This window comes from Clarias gariepinus, chromosome 8, assembly GCF_024256425.1.
Source record: "Clarias gariepinus isolate MV-2021 ecotype Netherlands chromosome 8, CGAR_prim_01v2, whole genome shotgun sequence".
NCBI lineage: Eukaryota > Metazoa > Chordata > Actinopteri > Siluriformes > Clariidae > Clarias > Clarias gariepinus.
Window position 1 is genome coordinate 14,161,554 of NC_071107.1, and position 25,301 is coordinate 14,186,854.

General features: G+C 36.2%; 2 protein-coding genes across 2 annotated transcripts; both read left to right on the top strand.

Moving 5' to 3' along the window:
- Positions 1-1,484: 1,484 nt before the first annotated feature.
- Positions 1,485-9,611, top strand: adam8a (ADAM metallopeptidase domain 8a). The gene is made up of 25 exons (XM_053502910.1): positions 1,485-1,641; positions 1,849-1,949; positions 2,343-2,416; positions 2,512-2,590; positions 2,671-2,747; positions 3,068-3,257; positions 3,568-3,630; positions 3,721-3,789; positions 3,899-4,068; positions 4,735-4,816; positions 5,005-5,147; positions 5,228-5,405; positions 5,495-5,584; positions 6,022-6,217; positions 6,584-6,650; positions 6,734-6,902; positions 7,015-7,092; positions 7,349-7,433; positions 7,525-7,636; positions 7,734-7,908; positions 7,995-8,030; positions 8,365-8,421; positions 8,525-8,596; positions 8,717-8,791; positions 8,890-9,611. The coding sequence occupies exons 1-25, from the start codon at positions 1,590-1,592 to the stop codon at positions 8,938-8,940; spliced, it is 2,541 nt and encodes an 846-aa protein (XP_053358885.1). The 5' UTR covers positions 1,485-1,589; the 3' UTR covers positions 8,941-9,611.
- A 491-nt stretch (positions 9,612-10,102) lies between these two features.
- Positions 10,103-21,599, top strand: spef1 (sperm flagellar 1). The gene is made up of 7 exons (XM_053501471.1): positions 10,103-10,254; positions 13,018-13,133; positions 13,847-13,984; positions 14,095-14,137; positions 17,145-17,214; positions 17,307-17,403; positions 21,015-21,599. The coding sequence occupies exons 1-7, from the start codon at positions 10,143-10,145 to the stop codon at positions 21,126-21,128; spliced, it is 690 nt and encodes a 229-aa protein (XP_053357446.1). The 5' UTR covers positions 10,103-10,142; the 3' UTR covers positions 21,129-21,599.
- Positions 21,600-25,301: the final 3,702 nt, after the last annotated feature.

The window sequence follows — 25,301 nt, forward strand, 5'->3', positions numbered from 1 at the left end:
AATAAATATATTTGAATTAAACAGGTGGAGTCAAATGTGGATCCTTTTGAACTGGAATATAAACCTCTCAACCCTTTAAGATCAGACTAATAGGATTGGACACTGCTTTGGTGTAAATAAACAAAAGAACAATTCAGCCAGGTGACCACATGCAGCTCATCCTTACTGTACATACATTGTCTAGAAATTATTGCAATGTTTGTTATAGGACTGCTGGAAGTATTTTCCAAGAATCTAGGATGTGTTTATGACCTCTGGATCAATTGACATAAAAGCGCATAAGCAACTTTTTTAATCTCCATCCTGACACCTTTTACTACTCTTAACAGTTTGATGCACATCATGAACAGTCCTGTATATCAACCAATTATGTGACTAAATGTTTGTGATCACTTGACCATGAGCTTTTTTTACAAGATTTAAGATTCATGATTCAGACCTCCAGTTCCCCCTTTCCTAATAACCTTCAGTTCTCTGGCAAGGCTTTCCACTGGATTTTGAAGTGTGGCTGAAGTATGTCAGGCAAGGAGAAGGGGCATTAGTGGCTCAGTGGTAGGTTTCTCACCTACCATGCAGAAAGCCTGGGTTCAATTCTCAGCCAATGCTCAGCAATTGGTCCGCTGTGGCAACCCCTCCACGGAAGCAGCCGAAAGACTAACAACTTATTAGTTGGTTAAAGAGGCTTGGGATGCAGTGTTCCAGTTATTCCCAAAGTTGTTTAGAACTTCTTTTACACATCAACCTTTGCAGAAATAATCCTTAATAGATGGCACAGGAGCGGCACAGTGATGTAGTGGTCAGCACTGTTGCCTTGCACCTCCAGGGTCCAGGTTCGATTTCCGGCCTGTGATGGATCGACACCCTCTCCAGGGTGTACCCTGCCTCGGGCCCTAAGTCTCCTGGAATAGGCTTCAGGTCCCAGTGGCCCTGAATACAGGATAAAGCGGTATAGAAGATGAGTGAGTGAGAGATTGCACATACGGAAACAGCGAAGAAAATGTGACACTACAACATCCATTAGAGGCAGTGATAGCTTAGGGGGCTAAGGTACTGAGTTACTGATCGGAAGAACAGCGGTTCGATTCTCAGCTCCACCATGTTACCACTCTTGATTCTTTGAGCAAGGCCCTTAACCCTATCTGCTCCAGGGGCGCTGACCCTGTGCTCTAACCCCAATTACGCTGGGATATGCGAAGAAAGAATTTCACTGAGCTGTAATGTATATGTGACAAAAAAAAGCTTAACATCCAAAGATAACTGTATGCAAATCAGCTCTTTATATAATGAACCTTATGTGATTTACTGTTGTGAATGTCCCATCACTCTTATTTTATCATATTTTGCATGTAAGGCATGTATTCCTGTAGATGGCGTTTATGGTTTAAACGGGAAATCCAGTTTAAAAAAAAAATCCCTGACTCAACGATGTGTGGCTCTTCCCGGATACAGGACTCACACACTCTCTTCATGCTAATGGTGATTCTCAGCATATTCTCACTCAGGGGCGGAGCGTTAATCAAACTCGCAAGAAAAGTCCAAGGAGTCGGAGGTTTCTTCATTAAAGTGTTAGGAGGCACAACAAGACAACCATGCGCTATCCTGGATTATTTCTATTATTGTGTTCGTACATTTCAGTCTGGGGTGAGTACAAAGATAACAATGACATCTTAAGGGTTTTTTTGTCAGTGCAAACTTTTTAAACTTTTATATAGATATAGTGGCTGTACGCCTTTATATGAAGCTAGCTGGGTGTGGATTGGAGATAAAATAGTTGTTAGCGACACACTATGTTTCTACATTTAAACATTAGAAACAGCATAAAAACTAACAATTCAACTGGTTGAATAGAGATTTGTGGAACTGCGCATGCGCCTCTCCCCCACGTCGCGCGCTACGATGTGGTGCGGCTGAGGACAGGGAGAGTAAAGAGGAGCGCCGATCTTCAAGAGGTGCGAACATTGTGGTGTCATACTATAGCCTATATTTAATGTCCGTTTAATCACTATGCAATAAACAGATAACATATTTTTCCTTATTTATTTATGATTTTATACAGAGTCAGCCAAAAATGTATACACATTGTATACACAGGAATAGAAAAAACTTGTATAAATATTTGAATACTAATTTCTTTGCTGTACGTTATATATTAATATGCATGATAATAATATGATAATATTATTAATATTATAATACTATAACATACATCATACGAATTTTCTTTTCCTGAAGTGTTTATAATTTTATATATATATATAAATTATAGAGTACAAATTGATAAAAAAAACAACTCTTTTAATAGAATTCTAATGTATTTTAAAATGTATTTTATGCCCCAATAGACATATCCTACATCAGTTGAATATGCCTTGAACATTGATGGAAAAACCTTCACACTTTCTCTGGAAAAGAATAGGTGGGCAAACATTAAAAGCAAATGTATAAATAATCAATAAAAAAAGGTTTTATTAAAAACTAGAACTTTTTTTTAATCATGCATTTTAAATTTAGGGAGTTGTTAGGGAGGAATTACTCTCTAACGTATTATACAGAAGATGGGATAAAAGAGATTACATATCCATCCAATGTGGTAAGAAGGTTTAATATCTAATAACCCTTGCCTTTAGTTGCTTGTATAGTACAGATGTAAGTGATCTCTTTGCTTTCTAGGATCACTGCTACTATCAAGGACATATTCTAAATATAAATGACTCCTCAGTCAGTGTTGGCATGTGCTCAGGAATGCGGTAAGCAAAGTTATGTTGTGATTCCTACACACTTTCAGTTAATTATATGTAATTATTAAACATGTACAAAAGTTCAGTGACTGTCCAATGTAATTGTCTTAAAATAATTTTTATTATATTGTTTAGTTGGTAGACTTGATTGGCTTTTGATTTTTCAAATTTGTATAAAGTATGAATCTATAAAGTATCTAAAGTATAAAGAGAATAAAGTATGCTTAGAGTCAGTGCATTTGGGTTTACTCAATATACAAGAATCAATAAAGTATACTTACTTTAATCCTGTTGTTTCATTGAACAAACATGATGTTAATATTTTTCAGAGGGTTTTTGAAAGCAGAAAAGCAGGTTTATCTAATTGAACCACTGGAGAATTCTGTAAATGGGGATCATGCAGTTTACAAACAAGAGCACTTGAGGACTAAGCGGGCAACTTATGGATACATCAATGATACTGTCAATGATTATGAAGCCACACCAAGGCTTGCTGGACTGTATAATAGTAAAAACATGGTACTGAGAGTATAATTAATATTTTGAAATTGTTTTAATTGAGTAAAAAATATATATAGAAACTGCACTCTTATGTAAAAAAGTAAGTTCTTAAAGACTTCTTGAATGAATTAACTGTGCTTAGCTTCTAATTTTTTTTTTCATGGAATTGTTAGGAGTAACATGTTCTGCTAAGCAAATACTTTGTTGTAGCATTTTAATGGTTCCACAGTCAATGTTTCTCTTTTTTTAAATGTGGATTGCTCTTATTAAAAATAAATAAATAAATAAATAAATAAAAATAATCCTGAAACAATTTTCATGTCCCTAGAAAATCAAAGTGCCCAGAGAAGGACGATATATTGAGATGGTTATAGTGGTTGATCATAAAGAGGTATGGTTTTTGTGTTTGCATTCTGTATAAAGCCTTGTCAGGTCCTCCTTTATTTTGTCTTTTAAAAAATAATATATTTTTATATTTTAGTACATGACTTATGGAAGCTTGAAGAATGTAGAGACAAGAATGCTGGAAGTTGCTAATCATGTGAACAAGGTATTTTATTGTGTGACTTTACTTGTGCTAGGAACTGTAACAATATAAATATAGATTCATATATTTTAAAATGTTTTACTGAATACATTATCTTGTAACTTTTTCGTAGCTATATCGTCCTTTGAACATCCGTGTTATGTTAGTGGGATTAGAAGTCTGGAAAAATCAAGATCAGATTGATGTTAGCGAAGTGCCTGATCATACTCTGGACCGGTTTTTAAAGTGGCGTCAGACACATCTCCTGCCAAGAAAGAAGCATGATAATGCCCAATTCGTTACGTGAGTAATAAATAATAAAAAAAAATCCTTCATTTGAAACGTGACATTGATTCAACTTTAGAACTAACTAGGATGGGTAAAAATTTATACAAAATAAAGAACACACGCAGTGAGTGCTAGTTGGTCTCTCTCTTTCTCTCTCTCTCTCTCTCTCTCTCCATATTCTGTATGTAAACAAATGCTGGTTTAAGATAACCACTAACCAAACCTCTTTCATACTGTATACATATATGGGTCCATCTATGCACTATTCTGAACCTCCTGCTAGAGACAATTTTTAGTACTTTGCCAACAATATTTACAAAAGCTCCAAGACAGTATCCCTTAAACAGTCCAAAAGTATAAATCACCCACCATCCATTTTACAGTGGGTATTTTGCATGTATTAAATCATCTTTTTTACCACCAAAAATACTTAAAGTGTGCATGACCATACATTTTAATTTAGGGTCAATTGACCACAACGCAAATGTTTAATGTTTAATTAATTTAGGTACTTTTTCTGTCTATTCTATAAGAATATTTTTGGTTATTCTTCTGACAGGGGTGACTGTTTCATGCTCCCCTAATTGTAACCTGAACATTCTGACTATATTGTGCATACACTAATATACATTTTGCAGAAATTTACCAGTTTGTTATTTTTCCTGTTTTTAATTGATGCAGAGCGGTGGATTTTCAAGGATCGACTGTTGGCTTGGCACCCCTGAGGTCCATGTGCTATCCTTCATCTGGTGCTGTGAATCAGGTTTGTTTACATGATCAACTTTCAGCACTGGTAGAATAATTGATTGATTGATTGATTGATTGATTACTTGAATAATGTATGTATGTTTGTAGTTACTGTATTTTGTTTTTCATTTATTGTATATGACTTTAGTGAGATAGTCATAGAGGAATTAGGTGGACCAACTAAAAGCATTGTTATTTCTTCAGGACCATGAGAGAAGTCCTCTTGGTGTTGCCTCCACTATTGCACATGAAATGGGACATAACTTGGGTATGACACATGATACAGCAAATTGTGACTGTTCAAAAACACAACCTGAACAGAACTGTGTCATGGCAGATAGCATTGGGTAAGATTTTTTTTTTTTTAACTATGCTTATAAAGTAGCCTGGTTTTTGCTGTAATTTTTCTTTTAACTCCTTTTCATAGGCCTGTGCTTCCAGAGAGTTTCAGCAGTTGTAGCAAAAGGGATTTGGAGATATTTTTACAGAACAATGATGTCCGCTGCCTTCTAAATGTTCCAAATGAAGATGATCTGATTGGCGGCCCAGTATGTGGTAATGCCATTGTGGAAAAAGGCGAGGAATGTGACTGTGGAACAATTGAGGTAAAACATACATGCAATCATTTTGTAGCTTAGTCTTTTCATTTATCTGTCATTGTGTTGTTTTTTTAAGACGTTCTGGTTATTTTTAGGAATGTGAAAACAAATGCTGTAATGCCACCACCTGCCGACTAACTGAAGGTTCTCAGTGTGCACATGGGGAGTGCTGTGACCAGTGCAAGGTAATGACAAAATCTATTTTGCTATAGCCCAAGCTTTAGGTGATGATGCTCTCCTGAAGCTTTTTATTTTCGTTCCACTTATTGCAAGAACTGAGCAGAGAGGTGTGTGTTGGACAAATGGTCCAGTCATACAGTAGTGGCCAGCATGTTTTGCCGACAGATGCTTGGACTGCATACTCTTTGAAGAAAGTTCCTCTTAAGCGGTTGATTGATTTGTATCCCGAAAGGACACTTGGGTGTGAATGTCAGAGTGACACATATTTCTAAGATACCTTGTTAGCATTTGGGTGCTTAGCAAATTTATTTCATTATTTTTAATTGTCTAAAATGAGCTACTACTGATGGAATAAATGTTTTGCTCCTATATTATTTACCATAATTTATTACATACAGAGTGCTTCATTGTTTTAACTTTTAATACTTAACCATCCCTACAGATAAAGCAAGCAGGAAGTGTGTGTAGACCAAGTGCTCATGACTGTGATCTGGAGGAATATTGCACTGGCAAATTAGCCCAGTGTCCCAAAGATGATTATAAGATGAATGGGCTTCCATGTAACTCTAACCAAGGCTACTGCTACAATGGCGAATGTCCAACACACCAGGAGCACTGCAACCTGCTATGGGGGCCAGGTACAGTTTTCCCTTTATATTTAATTTCGGACACTTGTAAATACGTATATATTTAATAATATTTTTATTTGAGATGGCATTGCTGTTTTGTTGTCTGTGATTTAAACCTGAGCTTGATCCTGAGGTTGGTTGGTCCAGGTCCTCTGGTTTCCTTCCACCTCCCAAAAATATGGCAGTAAAATTATTATGTTAATGTGTGCATGATGGCCTCTGATGAACTGAAATCACGTCCAGGCTGTATTCCCACCTCAAGCCCAGTATTACTGGGAAAGCTTCCAGATCCACCAAACCCTGACTACAATAAAGTACAGAGGGCACATTAATACATGAATATGTATTCAATTTAAGATCTTTTTTTCTTTCTAGATGCTGATGTCGCTGATGATATATGCTTTAACAACAACTGTCAACGGTCTAACAGATGTTCGCAGGAGTAAGTTTGCTTTTGCTACCTTTGCTTTACTTTTAGTATCATTGTGTTTACTACAAAATAACAGTAATCCTTTTTTTCTATAGAAATAAGAAATGCGGGAAAATATACTGCTCAGGTGGAAATGAATTTCCAGTAACAAAAAAGAAAAGTGAAATAAATATGTTACGGACGACCTGCAAAGTGGCTGTTGATGAACATGGGTCAGGTGACATAGGGCTGGTGCCAACAGGTACTAAATGTGGAACAAACAAGGTTAGTGAATAAAAAGTGTTTACTTCATTCATTAATTAATTCATTTATTTATTCATTTGCCTACCATAATAATATTTTTTAATTTTGAAAATTTTATATTTTTTGTTAACAGGTGTGTTACCACAACACTTGCCAGGATGTAGCAGTCTATGGAACTGCTAACTGCTCTGCAAAATGCAATAATCATGGCGTATGTATACGTATACACTATTTCTGATTATGTCATCTGTTTCAATTCAGCAGAATTTAAAAGGGAATGCCATAAAATAACATAATAGAAGAAGTTAGGTTTTCAATGAATCGAAATTGAATTTTTAAAGGTCTTTTAAAGAATAGAAGTAGATGCAATTTTCAACCTGACCTTTATTCCATTGTTTAAGATATTTAGTTGACATTACCCAGCTGATGTGGCGATACCATGTGTGACTGTGCTATTTTAATCATAGGTGTGTAACCATGAGAGGCAATGCCACTGTGATCCAGGCTGGGCTCCCCCCTTCTGTGACACGAAGCTCTATGAGCTTTCAAGCTGTATGTCTATTGTTTTTTAATGTACAACCAAACCAATTGTTGGAATAGTAGACTGATTTTGGCATGTCTAATCTCTGATTTTGTCTAATAGGGCAAGATGTGGTCATTGGTGTGACCACTGTTATAGGCATCCTGCTGCTGATTACTATAATTATTGGAGGACTGATGTATTGTAAAAAAAAACAGATATTCAGCAAGAAAAGGTTTGAACAAGGTTTTTTTAATTTGTTAATTGTCATTGGGAATCAACTGTCATATTTCTTGTATAACTAATAAATATGTGTGTTTTTCACCCACAAGGTCCTTTATGGATGTGAATGCATACCCAGGTCAGTGCAACCCAGCATTTCAGCCAGTCAGTGCAAAGAACAGCCCCAAATGTGGACCCCCTCGTATCAGCCAGCCTACATTTGTAGAATCATCTGTTACACAGACTCTGTTTACTTCTATTTCACCTAGCAGAGCTCCTCCACAGGTTAGATTATTTAACATTTTTTACCTGTACATACATTTATACTAATTATAACAGAAAACTTATAACCGCTTATATTTTACCTGCAGCCTCCATCAGTAGGAGAGCGATCCAGGATGGAACAGGTGATTAATTTATTCTCATTATAAAACCAAAGATTCAGCAAAACAAAAAAAAAAAAAATATGTTGCCTAAATGTTATAATTTCTTTTCATTAATGTGCACATTGGCCTTAAAGACATGTGTGCAGTGATTGTTTTTCAGACTAAAGAATGTTATGCTGTACCCTATACCACACTGTCAAGTCTGTGTGACATTACTGCTAAATTAGATTAGACACAATTTTATAGGAATACCTTTAGTAAAATGATTAATAACTTGTTAGCAACATTTGCCACAAAAGAACAAAACAACATTTTTTTTTCCAAATTCACATTCCTTTTATGGTTTATATTCTAGGTTTGGAAGACTTCGGGTCCATGTCCTGTTGTTCCTAACAATATAAATTTCCCTCAGGTATGGATCAAAATAATCATTTATGATATATTCATATTAAAGGATATTAACCATGTAGGGTTTTTTAGATTTTTCAGAATTTAATACCTTTCTTTGAATCCAGGACAAGCCTCCACTTTCTGGAACTAAACCACTACCTCCATCAAGACCTTTACCTCCACTCATTACCAAGCCTGTAAGTCTTTACATTCCAGTGCTTGTTACTGACATGCTGCTGTTTTTCCCCCTTCTGCTGTGTACTATATGTTTTCTATGTTACTGTTTTCTAAAGATTGCGCTTTCTTAATGTTTGTAGGTGAATAAACCAAAACCCCCTCCAGTGCCTCCTGTGAAACCATCAAGTACAAACCCCACATGGAATCTCCCTCAGGTGAGTTTTTTTTTTTAACATAAAAGAATTTATAAAATTTTCTGAATTAATCTGAAAACAATTGGTTGAGTCTTTTATTTATTCTTCGTGCATATTAGGCAGCTGCAGTACCAAAGGTTCCTCTCAAACCGCCTCAGAAGTTCAGATGATTGGAAGCAGAGTGACTTTCTCTGAATCACTGAGAGCTTCAGAAGAAGCTTTATGAGTAATCATTAATGCCTCTACAAGGAACACAGCTGTGATTATTCAGAATTTTCTGTGCACTTTGGCAGGGAGAAACAGGATGGGCTTTAGAATAATAGGGAAATATCCCATGAAGAAAAGAACTTTTTATGCTCTTTGTGATGCACTCCTTTTTTCCTGGATGTCCTACTTGACATAGTTGCTTGAAGAATGTTACGGTACATCTTGGTGTACTTCTTTAATGAGTTTAGTTATAAACAAAGAAAATTTGCAACAAAAAAAATGTAATTTAATTCAATCAGTGTTTTTATTTAAATCGAGTTTTGTCAAGTTTTGTCATTTTGTCAAGTTTTATGTGATAACGTGCTCGGTTATCTTTTAGTTCTATTATTTAAAAGTCTCTTAAGTGTTTTGTATCATTGTTTGTGTTGTTTTGGTTGTTTTGTCCGCCCATGGACATGTTGATATTAATATTATTTTGGCATGATGTTAACATTGCTCAGCGGGTCTGAGAGACCGAAGACTTCTCTAAAGTCCCTAAGTTTCTAGAACTTATTCATTTTTTTTTAAATATTTAATTAACGAAATGTTCTTTGTAGTTTTAAGATCAAATAAACGATTATGATTGTTTTTACAATGTTGTCTGTAGCACTGGTTCCCATTCCAACTTTCATACATTCATAACTTTTACATTTAGCTACAGTGGTGGAAATCACAGCCTACAGCTGTCAAAAGGTTTTATTTCCTTTGTTGAGGTATTTGCGTTATTATACTGTTTGACTGGTCCCTTAAATTAGATTTTTAAAATCCAAACCTCTTTTTATTTACAAAATAATATAGACTTAGAGCTGATGTGTTCTGAAAGTTACAAATGTATTAGTAGAAATGTTTGTAATTAAAGAGAGAAAATACTACTTTATGCATTCAGAGACTGTTGAGGTGTCCGTGGGATGTATTTTACCGGTAAAACGGTCTCTGCTTGTTAAGATGACATTTTTACTGTTACTGAATTTTGAATCGCTTTTCTGTTTTGGCCATTCTCACGTGCCGTATTTTGGTTGCCTAGAAACCGATCAAAACAACGCGTGAGGTGCAGAGCTGAAGGGCTCGCGGATAGAGACATATGTGTAGATTTTCTAAATCTAAACCTAAAACGTAAGTGCGCCTTATGATGAATAGGGAGCTGAATGAAGAAGCACTGCAGGAACTCTACGCATGGATCGATAAAATCAAACTCTCCAGACCTAAAAGAAATATCTCACGCGACTTCAGTGATGGAGGTAACTCAGATAACGACGCTGCTAGCAAGTGCAATAACTATCATCCAATGAAGCTGAGCAGCAGTGTGTACATACTTCACTCATTACTCTATATACAGCTTTTAGAAATCAAGGAACTTTGAATATAAACCTTCTTTTCATTGACACTACCAGTCAAAAGTTTGTAAAACAGTGTTGAAGGCATTAACAATATGCACTAATCTCCTTTGAACAGTTTATATTGAGATTTTTCTGCTACCTATGTTCCGTAAAGCTCTAATCTGAGGTGATTATTTTTCTAATTGGTGATTTTTGAGGTTGGTAACTCTAAATGAACTTCTCCTCTTCAGCAGAGGTAGGTTTTGGTCTTGCTTTCCTGGGCAGGTCTCCATAACAGCCAGTTTCATCATGGTGCTTTATGGGTTTTGCTACCATAACACCTGACTTTTATTGTTGTTGTTACTTATTTACATATTACACATTAGGGTGACATCAGGGAAATTGGGCCACTTTTTGGTAAATCACTTGGTAAAGCTCCAAAAAAGCAGACTGATTTGTGTTTTTATTTTTAATGTGGTTTGTTTTTAACATGAATATGCTAAATTTATTGAATAAATTATTATTTGTTAGGCGCTATAACTTTTAAAACATCAGTTGTTGCACATTTTTTAGCTGAGCAGCGTTCAGGTAAAGTGGGCCACCCCTTCAAGTAAAATGAGCCACTCATCAGCTAAAATGAGCCATTTAAAATGCAAAGGAAACCAGTCATTTCTGATAAAACAAATCAATTTAATTTAATTTAAACTCATTTTAACAAACATAACACACTCAACACACAAGTGTTGATCTAATAATTCATGAACTACAACACACAGACTAAAAAACTTTTTGTTTTAATATATTCAATGTGTTGCTCACTTGTGAGGTTATATGATGGTGGCTTAGCTCTCTTTCTGATGGCCCTTTTCTCTTTGCGGCACTGAAATCAAGTCAGAGAATGTGACCGATCTCACAGACTGAACAGAAAGAAGTAACAAAAAGAGCCTATGTTATTGCAAGAAACAGAATAAATAACTGGTGTACATTTTATATGATTAGGGACTAAATTGTGTGTGTGTGTGTGTGTGTGCATGAATGTGCATGTGTATATTTGCGTGAGCATGCATGTGTAACATGTCATGTAGCCTAAGTTTAAAAGAAGCCTAGTAGCCTAAAAAATATCACTTACTGTGGAAGTGGAAGGCCCCTCATCCTGAGAGTGGGTTTTTTTCCTGTGGTGTGAACTGATTAAAGAGGTCATTATCTTCTTCCGGTACGTCCTCCAGCACAACCTCTTCAAACACCTTATCATCTACTGGGAAAAAGTACAGTAGTTCTGTACTTTTGGTACAGTGGTGCTGGCGGGCAGAGTGGGTCTAGGTCAGCAGGGGCGACCGTGGTCCAGTGGGCGGGGGTGGGAGAGACTGTGGTCATAACCCTTCGGTCGGTATGTGAGTGTGTGGGTGCGTGTGTGTGTGTGTGTGTGTGTGTACGCACATATGCACACACACCCTCACAGACACACTCTCCCTAACACACACACAGACACTCTCTCTCTTTCTCTCTCTCTCTCACACACACACACACACACACACACACACACACACACACACACACACACACACATATGTATGTGTGTTTGTGAGTGACACAGATGATGGCCCATTTTAGCTGAAACATGTGGCCCATTTTACCTCAGTGCGTTAAGGTAAATTGGGCCACCAAGAGAAACATAAAATTTTCAAAACATATGTTTATATACCAAACTAACAGCATTATTTCCGATTTATGTCATCAAGAGATATATTATGCATAATATTTTTATGTCCATGTTTTTTTTTTATAGAGTTATCATCCTTATAATGGTTTAGTTAGATTTGGTATGCCAGGCTACTTACTATGCAGCTTTTTGGTGCAGTCTTGATTTGAATTATTGCCCCGCCCACCATAGCAACCATAAACAGTTCGAAATGCTTTGCAGTGATTGGCTCTAAATTCCAGAGGCGCTGGGCCCCCCAAACCTTAAATGGCCCATTTTACCTGATGGCCTATTTTACCTGATATCACCCTAGTTCATAGTTTTTTTAAATCCATCTTTGTTCTAAAATGGAAATCCAAACTTGTGTCTATACCTCTGACTGGTGTGTCGAAACATTTAACTGGTACTATGCATAAATATCATCTGGCTGATTTCCCCTGTTCATTGAGTTATAAGATGTAATGAAAAAAGGTACTTTAGGGAAGTCGGTTTGGGGGCATTGTTGGCTCAGTAGTTGGTTTCTCGCCACCCATGTAGTAAACCCTGATTCAATTTTCATCTAATGCCCAAACCCAGCCACTGGATGCACTGCCGGTCCCAAGCCTGGATAAAATGGAAGGGTTGTGTCAAGAAGGGCATACAGTGTAAATCTGTGCCAAGCTGAGTGTATATCAGATAGTCAGCTGTGGCAACTTCTTGACGGGTACAGCTAAGAACTATTTTGGGGGAGTGGAGTTAAGAAACACATTTTGCTGAGGTTTTTATAAACATCTGGACATATTTTTTTCTTGATGTAATGCAGTGTGGTTGTGGGTCTGTTTTAGAGAAATACCCCAGTGCCCTACAAACACTGCATGAAAAATAAGTGCAGATAGGTCTATGGAATAGGTTTTTCAATTGTTGGGGTCCTGGCTGCAAAATGTTTTAGATTTACTGAGCTATATCGCTAAAAATGCTCTGCATTATTCTGGCTTTCACATCTGTAGTTATGGCTGCTGAAGTTGTGAAGCACTTTTTCCCCAAGATGGTGGAACTACACAACTACACACCCGCACACTCCACTCAACAAAAACTGATTAACTGGAACACACTGAACAGGCAAGTTTTTGGTCTTTTTTGCAGATAAAAAAACATTGCTTATTTTACCCTGCCATTGATTCATACACTCCCAGGGGAATAAATGAGAGTTTCAGCAACATTTCTGCTTTAGCATTAATGAGGGATGGGAAAGATGGGGCTGAATATTATTATTATTATTTTTATCTAATGCCTTTCCTAAAATAGGCATATTCGATTTAGGATAATATAATACATTTTATATTATTATTAGTAGTAGTAGTAGTAATAGTAGTATTAGTATTCAATATGTCATATTTTGTGTTTTTAAATTACAATATCCATTAAAATTATTCCCTGCTATCCCTGCTATCACTTTCACTTTCTCTAAAATTAGAAAAACAACTTTTTCTATTTTGAAAACTCTTCTGTGTCGGGCAATTTACTGACTGTGTAATGCTGGAGATCCCTTCCCTAAATGTAAAATTAACATCCCATTAAAGAACATTTCATCTTGATTAAATGTTTCTCTTTGTTGAATCTGTTTATAGTATGTAGATTGTGCACTGAATCTCTGTGAATGAGTAGTTACAACAGAAACAATAACATTTTAGAATGCACATTGTAATGTAAAACTGTCATTTGGATTACAACAGGTACTTAATGTCAGGGCTACGGGTTATTGCTTGTTTGGCATAAAAATGTACAGCGACTAACTGAAATGCAGAAAATGTTGAATGTGGTTGTTTTTTCAGGAAGGTTTTTTCCAAGCTGAATTTCCATGTACCAGTAGACACTTTAAAAAAGATCACACTCAGCACCCCCGGCAGCATAGAGCCGGTTCTGTGTGCTCTCAGAGAGAGATTAGAGGACAAACAAGTTTCAGATGGCACTCAGGTTAGTTACTGTAACTTCATCTGTGTGTGTGTGTGTGTGTGTCTCTGTTGTTTGTTTTTCAAATTCAGTCAATGACCACATGAATAATGAATTGTCCTTGTCTCCTTTAGAATTTGGAGTACTACAGCACTGTAAATGAGAAAGCACAAACAGGTAGGTTTATATGCACTTTCCTGAAGTTTATTATTATTATTTTTTATTAGGCTATATTTTTATCAGAACAATGTACATTGAAAACATTCAGTATTAGAAACACTGTCAAAGGCATTCATTTTTTTTTAGTTTTTTACCCACAAAATCAAAACCAACATAAAACTGAACAAGAAAATACATAAAATAATAATAATAATAAATAAATAAATAAATAAATAAGAAGAAAAATACATTTAAAAAAGGGGATATAAAACTATTTTGGGGACAAGGATGAGGACTCAAGGTTGGAGGGGCACATTCTTCTCGATAAAAATTATTAAAGGATCCCATGTTTTATAAAATGTTCTATCCTTTGAGAAAATATTAAAATTTTTCGGTTTTTAGAAATGTCATTATATCATTAAGCCATAGTGACAGTTTAGGTGTCATTGGTGATTTCTATTCTAAAAGAATTTTTCTTCTAGCTATTAATGTTGCAAATGCCAGGGCATTTTTTTTTTCTTTTGTTATATGAATGTCATCACATGTGACACCGTATAGAGCAGTTATTGGGTTAGGGCGAATTCTTAAATTAAATGCAGAGTTTAGGATGTCAAATTAGGATGTCAAATATTAAAAGCCAAAATTGTCTCAGTTTAGAACATGACCAGAACATATGGGTCAAATCAGCCTTGCTTGCATTGCACCGGTCACATGTTTCATCTGTATTTGAGTATATTTTAGCCAGTTTGGTTTTACTATAATGAATACAGTAGAAAACTTCATCTAAATCAAACTAAGACTTGCACAGGAAGAAGTCCTGTTTATTCTGTCAACAGCTTTATCCCAAGGGTCTCTGGATATGTCAATTCCTAGCTCTTTTATCCATTCCTTTTTAATCTTATCAATTGATATATTTTTAAGTGTCATAATAAGGTTATATATTCTGGAAATTAGGCCCTTGAGGTGTATAGGGGTCTTGAGGACTAGGTCCAGTCCCAATTCAGAGGGCATTTGAGGAAACTCAGAGCAATGGGCCTGAATATAGTGACGAACCTGAAGAAATCTAAAAAAGTCAGACTTTTGGAGGTTAAATTTTCATGTCAAATCGTTGTAATTAGCGAAAATATTATCAATAAAAAAGTCACTACATTTAGCTAAACCAAGGTGCTGCCATTGCTCGTAAATAGCATCTACAGTAGCTTGGCAGCTGGGAAAAGGTGATTATTACATATAGGGGTTTCCAGGAAAAAGTCTGTTAGTTGAAATGTTTGTCTAAATTGATTATAAATTTTGAGGGTTGAAATTACAACTGGATTTGGGGAAAACTGCGAGGGTGAGAATGGTGACTTCATTGTAATCAACACTGCCAGTGATGTTGATTTGCAAGATTTTGCCTCCACTTCACACCATTCTGTATGTGGAGATTAAAACCAATAAATAACTTTTTGCAAGTTTGCTGCCCAGTAATAATTTAACAAATTTGGGTGAGCCAGTCCACTGTCCTTCTTGGAAAGGACTTTCCTGAAGTTTAAAACGTCACAAGTCACATTGTGTCCATCATCCCTATACGGCTTAGCTGTTATGTGGTTATGCATGACAATTCCTCCAGTTTCACCACAGTGTAACCTCAAAACCTTTATTGTTTCAGTTCTACTGCTTGCTCATCCCGTTTGTTCCACAGAAACACAGCAGATTAAAGCCCTTACTAACATATTCTTAGAAAATCAAGATGCTGTGTAAAATGATCTCATTGTCATACTACTTTAATACCTTTAACCCAGACGTCAGCAAACACTAAATATATAATCTTGCTCTTTAGAAAACCATACCGAAATGCAGAAGTTGTGGACATGATTTTTACTTGTGCACCCAGTCATTTTGTTCAACTGTGTGTTTTTCATTGCACCATGACATGTTTTGTTCTGAACCCCACAGCATTTATATTACTTTATTAAATTCATATCTGAAGATGATCACTCACTGATAAAGGGGCATTAGCTCAGTTGCATTCCTATTTTATGTCAACATGTAAATTAGGACCAGTGTTTTAGCCTTGCTGGCCTTCAACAGGACAAAGGACAGATGTAGAAGAACAAATATTTGTTATAGATTTTTAAATATCTCACAGTAATATGAGTTTATATTTATAGTCAAATATCAAAATCAAATACAACAATGTAAGTTTATTGATAACAAACTTGTCTACGCCAGCCATTTCAGCTCTCAGTTTCCCACTCCTCAATCTTATCTCTCCACTATGTCCTAAGGTCAGCCCAACTCCCACTTTTCATGTAGAAAAAACTTCTCCTATCAGTTCCTTTCACCAGATGGCCCTTATCACTATCCACAGACTCGGCCCAAGACTTATCGCTGCTGTTAGCACAAAGCAGAATGTCGCAGTTGCAATCAGGAAAACTATGTTAAATCTTACATAGGCACAAATGCTCATATTAAGGGAGACTAAATATACTATTACTTTTATTACCTGTTGCTTTGTCTTAGTTTGTTCATTTCCTTCTGTTATGGGACCCTGTAAAGGTTAAACCTTATTGGTGTTAATGACTCAAAGCTTTAAGCCAAATAAAAGTCTTTCGCTCAACTGCTCTGTAGTCTGGTGTTCTCCATCACCATTCTTTTGATCATTTGACACCAATGTGTTTATTAGGTTCACATAGAGGCTAATTAGATTAGCTTTGCCAGCTAGGATCAAATAAAACCAACTGGCAGGAAAGGATTATTTTTTCAGCTTGCAAATGATTCTTGAAGGAATCAGAAGGCATGTTTTACTGAGATTCTTAAAGTGACCAATTTTAGTTATTTTTAAAACATGTAAACATAAGTACATGCATCTATCAGTGTTTTAACCATTTTTACATTACAGTATTTATCACTTTAACACTTTGGCTTTATAATTGATTATTCTTTGAAGATAATTAATGATTATTGTTTCATGGTATACTCTTCCGTATATTAGCAAAAATGTATGTATGTATTTATTAAAAATTTTTTTTCATTTCTCTTGCAGAAAATGACCACAGTGCTCTTGAGAAAATTCATAGGACAGCAGGTCCTTTTAAAAAGTCACAGAAATCTAAGTATTACCTATATTGTTTTTATTAGTATTTTCATATTATCACTGTTATTAAAGAATTGGACAGCTTTTATGACTGCGCTTATTATTTTACAGCCCTCTTATAATACCAAGTGAAAATGTAGATCCGGCTATCCTCTTGCTTTTGGAGGAGAAGGAGCAGGCTCTGTTGGCTTTACAGGAGACTGTAGAGGTAAGGCTTAAAAAACATTTACACCACTTAGAATTTCTGTTTCAATTCATTAGGAAGATCAAGAAGGGGCAAATGTGAACACTACTGTTTTTTTTTTTTGTTTGTTTTTTTTATCATGACCTGTGGACAAACTTGTACGTATGGTAACAAGTAACACCCTAATTGCTAATTTATAACTTCTTAAACACTATGGAAGGGAATTATTGCTATCTTGTGGGATTTTTGGATTTTTATTTATTACTTTTTTCTTAATTAGTTCAAGCTGTCAAATTTTCAAAGCTGTCAGCCCTAAAAGGAAACCATCTTGCTTCTGTCAATATTCTACACTTTAGCTTAAATTAATTTGCATTTTATCTAATGGGTTGAAACTAATATCGGCCATCTGACAAAAGACTTCGTAAACAAACTCCTGATACACAGGATACCCCCCTGATACCCCCCTTTCAGGCGCAATTAACAAAACACATGAGCTATCCTCATGTACTTCACATAAGAAACACGTCATCTCATCAGCTTGTGTCATCCCGGAATACACGAATAGATGGTAAATGCGAAAGTTCTCTAATGCAAGAGTAAACGTCCTTCCTGTAATTTACTCATATGCAATGGTTATTTTGCAAAAGTACTTCCTCCTGATTTTGCAACTGTAGTGTTGTAATCAGAAGTAGATCAGAGTGTCATTTAAATTGCTCAGTATGTTTTTGCATGTCACAGCTGTTTTGAAACACCTAGTTTTAGGGCTTTTCAATAACACTTTAAAAGTATATTAGTGCAAAATAACTAATAAGTAACACTTCGACACAAACTCGTACAGGTTTGCATGTGTAAAAAGGTGCAAACACATTAACACCCGCAATACATGTGCAAGTTTATTTACTAACAGGGACTACAGAGATCTGCAGCTTTACACGGGCATTATTATGTAAAACTGCCTATGCAACTTTTCACCAGGCTTAAAAACGTACAATGCCATATAAAAGTTTTTTCCCCCTTCCAGATTTGGAGAATCTCAGATTCTCAGATCTCAGATTCTGAGGACTTTGACTAGACCACTCCAAAAAAGTGAATTTTAATTGTTTTGAGCCATTCGCGATGCAGTACCAGTCCCAACACATCCTGAAAAAAAAAAACCTGTGTCAAGTTGTTGTGCAGATCAGTTGGTCCACTGTGGCAACCCCTCGACGGGAGCAGCCGAGAGTCTAACAACAACAATTCAGCGGTGGACATGCTGGTGTGTTTCGGATCATTGTCCTTCTGCATAACCCAAGTGCCCTTGAGCTTGAGGTCACAAAACTGTTTTGTCAGACGTATATGTGCTCAGTGCACAGGCTGTGTGCTCAGTCCCCTGCTGTTCACACTGCTGACTCACGACTGTTTAGTGACACACATTTCGAATCACCTCATCAGGTTTGCTGATGACACGACCGTGGTGGGTCTCATTAGCAAGACTGACGAGTCAGTGTACAGAGAGGAAGTACAGAGACGAATGGACTGGTGTAAAGACAATGACCTCTCTCTGAATGTCGACAAGACAAAGGAGAAGGTTGTTGACTTTAAGAGGACACGAAGCGATTATTCTCCGCTAAGCATCCACGGCTCCTCTGTGGAGATAGTCAACAGCACCAAATTCCTGGGTGTCCACCTGGAGAAGAACGTCATCTGGCCCCTTAACACCAGCTCTCTGCACAATAAAACCCAAAAACGTCTCTTCTTCCTGAGAAGGTTGAGGGTAGATGTTAGGGAACACACACCTTCCAAAAAGTTAAACCTTTGTCTCATCACTCCACGGAATATTTTTCCAAAAGTCTTGGGGATAATCTAGATGATTTTGGCAAATGTAAGACGAGCCTTCATGATCTTTTCGGACAGCAGTGGTTTTTGCCTTGAAACTGTACCATGGAGGCCATTTTTGCCCAGACTCTTTCTTATAGTTGAATCATGAACACTGACCTTAACTTAGGCAAGCAAGTCCTGTAGTTTTTTAGATGTCATTATGTATTCTGTTATGAGACATCATTGTGCACTTGGAGTAATTTTGGCAGGTTGGCCACTCCTGGAAAAGTTTAAAACTGTTCCAAGTTTTTTCCATGGTTTGGTAACCCTTTCCAGACTGATACATGTCAATTACTTTGTTTCTCACTTGTTCTTGAATTTATTTAGATCATGTTGTTTCTTTAGATCTTTTTCTAGATAGTGTCCTTCACTAATCGGGCCTGGGTGTGACAAGTGAAATTTAACTCAGCTTTTATTCATGATTTGGCAAGGGTGCAAATACTTTTTCACATAGGGCCATGTAGGTCTGCACAGCTTTTTTTTTTAGTAAAACCATTTAAAAACTGCATTTTGTAGGCCCTCTGGGTTTTCTCTGGGTTATCTTTGTGTAATATTCAAATTTGTTTGATGATCTAAATCTTATAAGTGTAACAAATAGGCAAAAAGGGGGCAAATATGTTTTCCACAGCACGGTATATATATAAATGATGATAAATAATGATTACTACCTTAAATATCTTAAAGTATTAGATATCCCCCTCATGGTTGCATGTTCAGTGCCAGAAGCAAGGTAGAGATAGTTTATCACATGTATATGTATACATGAACAGAATATACAGTTGTCCGATTTTGGATTTTTATTGTATTTTGAACATTTCTTGATACCCGATGGCACATTGAATAGATAATTTGTCTAGTGTTACAAGGTTCCCTTCAAATTTCCGTGCATAAGAGGAATTAAAAATTCTGTCAAAATGTTACTTTAATTACAAAACATCCTCTACGTGATTGCCATTTCTTGCTTGGTAAATGAAAAAATACTTACAGTCCTTTTGAATTTACTAAATGTTCGGCAACAGTGTTGTGTATTGCTTGTTGTGATGTGCTTGTCATGTTTCCTGTTATAGTACATTTCAACCTTGCAACAGCTTCCTGATCCTGCCATGGGAATGATGTCAATACATTCTTCTTTTGTCAAAAGCATTTTAAAGGTTATCTGTAATACACGTACCTATAAAACTAAGAATAAAATGTATTTTAAGACATTTTGGTAAAAAAAGATTATTTTTAAATTATTTTTAGCAGTGTTGATTTTGGCAGCTTATTGCGATTTAGTTTTCCTCTTACTCTTTTAACGAAAATGTACATTAGTTTTGCTAGTCTATTTTTATTTAACACTGAAAACATTTTTATTTAATTTTAGTCACGTGAACTAACTTTCATAAAAAATAATGTCGAACTTATTTTGCCTTTAAAATACTATAACAGTTAAATTACTTACTGTAAGGCCACATTTTTTAGTCAAATATTTCACAGTGACAATTTCATTAAAAATGTCTTTTGATTTGTCTAAAAAACAGTTTTAGTTCAGTGAACACAAGCTCTTAGACCACTGTAAATCATAAGCAAAGCAGCCCTATTTCAGATGCAATCCTATCTTTTGAGGTATAAAAGTTATTCCACATCCTGTATACACTGCCCGAAAAACATCTTTCTGCAAATTACCTTCTGCAAATAGCTAAAAATAATTTAGTTTGTCAAGCTGAATACCGGTAATTTCTGTCAGTAGTAAAACACAGTGTATTGATCATTCTTATATCCTACTGCTCTTCTTGCAGATTTTACAAATGAAAGTGAACAGACTAGAGCATCTGGTTCATCTGAAGGATCTACGTATTGAAGACCTGACTAAGCACTTGGAGAGGTACAAGGCCGGCAAGAACATTCCATGAATACGAGTACGACAAACACACACAAAAAAAAAAATCATACAAGGGCTGAAAAAGACATCACACTGTTGTGCTTTCTGTCCCTTTTCTTCTTTAAATCATCTTATTCCTCACTCTGTAATGCTGTCACTGATGATCAAAACTACATTCTAAATGTAGTAATCACAATGAATAATGCTTTTGCTTATTATTGATCCACATAATCAGGCTGTATATACTTTAGGGATTACATGAAAATTATTGCATTTAAACTTATTTGTTTTCCAAAATGTTTTTGCATTGTTGTTTTTGCATGTTTCTGTAGCTGCCTGTAATATTTTTGTAAATATAGTGTTTGGCAGTAGATTATGTGACATCAGCTTGTAAATTGAGATTTATTAAATTTGTATGTTTCATTGAAATCTCATTAAGTTGGTTCTTTAGGTTGATTTTATCTAAATTAAAACAGACTAGACAGAACATGATAAAATAAAGACTGCAACTCTATTGTAAATATTTAACTTTTGAAAAATTTTTGTTTATTTAATAAATGTTCATTTATTTTGGTTGTTATATCAATTCAATTCAGTTCAATTCAATTCAAATTTATTTGCAAAGCAGCTTTACGCAATCCAAAGAATTATTTAAGTTTGTATGAGATGTGAATGTTTATGAATCACAATGATAAGACTGTCCCTGATAAGCAAGCCGAGGACGACGCGACAGTAGCAAGGAAAAACTCCCTGAGATTGTAATAGGAAGAAGCCTTGAGAGACTCAACAGGGAACCCATCCTCATATGGGTGAAACAGATAGCAGGGATTGATCTGCATCATACTGTGTGAGACTGGAAGTTCAGTATAACAGGAGATGTGTTTAAGTTAAAATTGAGTCCAGTTCGTTATTGAGGCTCAGGTAGACTCCAGTCCTGAACTATCGAGCGACTGAAGTCACAAATCCTCAGAGACTTGTGACAGCTGTCTGCATCAGCTGAGGACAGGACCGTCTTTGTGGAAAATGGAACCGTCCCCAGTCACCACATGCACCACACGTCCCCCACGTCATTACACGTATCCCAGGCAGACCATGCGACAAGATCTCCAACCAGAAGCAGGACACCAGGACCACTCCAGGGGGCAGAGGGGTCTGGATCACTGACAGCTCAGAAGCAACATGTATAGCTCGACAGAGAGCCAGGTAAAGGGAAAGAGAGAGAGGGAGCGAGAGAGGAGAAGAGAGAGGAGGAGAGAGCAGAAGGGAAGAAGAGATGGCGGTTAGGTATGGTCACAATCAAACAATGTATAATGGGAATGTGATATCACACGATCATTTTGCTTGCCACACAAAATTAATCAGCCTCTAATATAAAAATATAATCAAATGAAATTGTCATTTAATGGTTTATTTAGTGGTTGTGAAGGGCATGTTTTTTCTTTCTTGTAGGAGAATTTTTTTTTTAAGAATGTTCCAAATTGGTTTATTGGCCTGTCTCAGATTTTCTTCAGCCTAATGATGGCCTCCTTCACTTGCATAGACACCTCATTATGAGAGTTCAAGTGCACAGCTACCAAATATAATACTCAGAGCCACCTCCGGTCCTTATATCTTTCTAAATATTTATGGAACAAGGGAATAGGCCACACTTGGTGATGCAACTGCTTAAACAATTTCCCTCTGGGATTAATAAAGTTTGAATTTGAATCTTGAATCGTGTTGCTGTTTGTTACAATATTTATGAGCTCCCAAATATATGAAAATGTCTGTAACTCCTGAGAGGTTAATGCCATACTTTTGTCAAACCTTTTCAATTAAGGCTGAAAATCCTGACTTCACTCTCATCTTGAGTGTTTCATGGATGCAGAATGCATAAAAACTTATATTAGTTCCAAACTTTATGGGCCTGACTGTACATCTATGTACATCTACTCTGCCTTGTTACATGCTTTAAAAAATGTTGGTATGCTGAAGCATTAAGAGTTCCTTTCACCTGAAGTAAGGGGCCGAGTCTGGGGAAATTGACTGATAAACAACCAGTTCCAACATGACTGCGCACCAGTGAACAAAGCAAGTTCCATAAAGAAATCGATAAGCGAATTTAGTGTGCAAGAACTTGACTGGCCTGCACAGAGTCCTGACTTCAGCCCGATAGAAGACCTTTGGGATGAATTAGTATTTACACTTATACTGTTTACTATAACACTGTGACCTCTTGCCTTTACACACACACATACACAAACACACACACGCACGCACACACACACCACTCCTCCTCTCGCCTTCACACTCACACACACACACACACACACACTCTGCACAGAAACACTGCTCTGTCGCGATTCTTTTCAAAGGTAATTTGCAGGTTAATTAGTTTTTTTGTTTTGTTTTACTTTACAGCAGTGATTATGTTAGCGTGCGCTCACGCAAGAGTTATTAGTGATGTTCCTAGCTAATTTTTCTAATAAAACAGTCTTTCCGTTAATGTGTGTGTGTGAAACTCAAATAAGAGAGGAGGAAGGTTTACTGTGTAAGACTAGAAGAGGGAGGGGGCGGGGGGGGGGGGGGGGGGTCTGATTCCTCCTCTACTCTTACTTTAGCTTCGCTCACATACACAAACACACACACACACACACACACACACACACACACACACACACACACACAGCGCCTGCGGGCATAAACATAACATTTTTTCTTCAAGGTAAAATGCAGGTTAATTTTTTTATTTTTACTTTCTATTTTGTATTAATTATTTTTATGTATTTATTTTTTGGGCTGTGGAAAAAAATAATTTGAGTGTCCATTATTTCTCATGGGAAAATTTTAGTGTTTTAAAATACAAGCCCACTTCCTGAATAAATTATGTTCGTAATCCAAAGTTCCACTATATGCGTTTCTATTTTGTCTGACATTACGAACCATATGCAGGAACTATTACAAGTCTCAATGGTTAATTGTGCAAAAAGATTACCAGTAGCTATATATGTATAATACATTTTTTTAGAGTAACATTATAGAATTACAAATCTTGATAGTTATTGGTGCCAAAAGTTGACCAATAGCCATATATGTATAATACAGTTTCTTAGAATAACATAACGAGGCAATGAGACAACAAACCCACATCCTGTGCAGCTATACTTGCTACTTCCCCTGTAAATTACGCCAATGTTTCAGCTTAAAATATCTGCTGCAATAAAATATAAGCTAATTGTGCAGGTCTTTATGCATGTGTGCATATCTTTCTCCAAAGTGTTAGCCCTTTACTTAAGCATCTGCCTCACACAGTGGGATATCTCGGACTGACTCAGAATGGAGGAACAAGCAGCTTGGGAATGTGGGAATGGAATCTTGGTAGGTCAAGCAACAGTAGAGCTCAGTGACTTGCAGGCAGTTTAAACACTGAGCAAAGCCTGGGATAAACAGTTTCTGTCGCTTCTGTAGTCTTATAGTAAAAAAGACAAGGTATAACTTGTACTTGTTTAGGAAACATATTTCTAAAGCATTGTTAAAACACTAAACTTTGATTTTTCTATTCCATACTGTAGTCCAGGGGGGGAAAACTACAGGCGTTACAAATCAGAAAACACTAGTTAACATAAAACCAGAGTGCCTGTGTAACACACTGTCAGGACAAATAAACAACAGCATGAGGCGTTGTAAAAATTTTTGCTGTAAAACAAACGTTTCTGATGATTTTTGATCTAGTAAAGTCAAGCAAGGACAGGAAAAGCTACACTGTAAATGAGTCAGTGCATAAAGAATACATGGTACCATTTCCCGATGACTAAGTCTGTGATCATGACAAGCCCAGTTAGTCAGGCTGAGCCTAAATGTAGAATCCCACAAACCAGAAATGGAGAGATCTAACAGAGGAGCTATTAGGGTGGTGCATTCATGGGTGTACATTAACATCTGAAAGTGAAACAAGCAATAGGGTCTGATATTAGTGTTGTTTTATTCTAAGAGAAGCTGTTAGATAGAAAAAATTGGGAAAAATAAATTTGATTTTATAAGTTAATACAAATACAAGCTTTGATCAGTGTTACAAGGCATGTTCTAATGTTCTTAATATTAACATTTAGTCTGGGACATTGATTTTTAACTTAAAAAAATTACAGCATCAACAACAAAACTGTTGAATAACTATTATTATTGGTTACTCCATGATCCTCTGCAGGAAAAGCAGAAGAGAAAACTA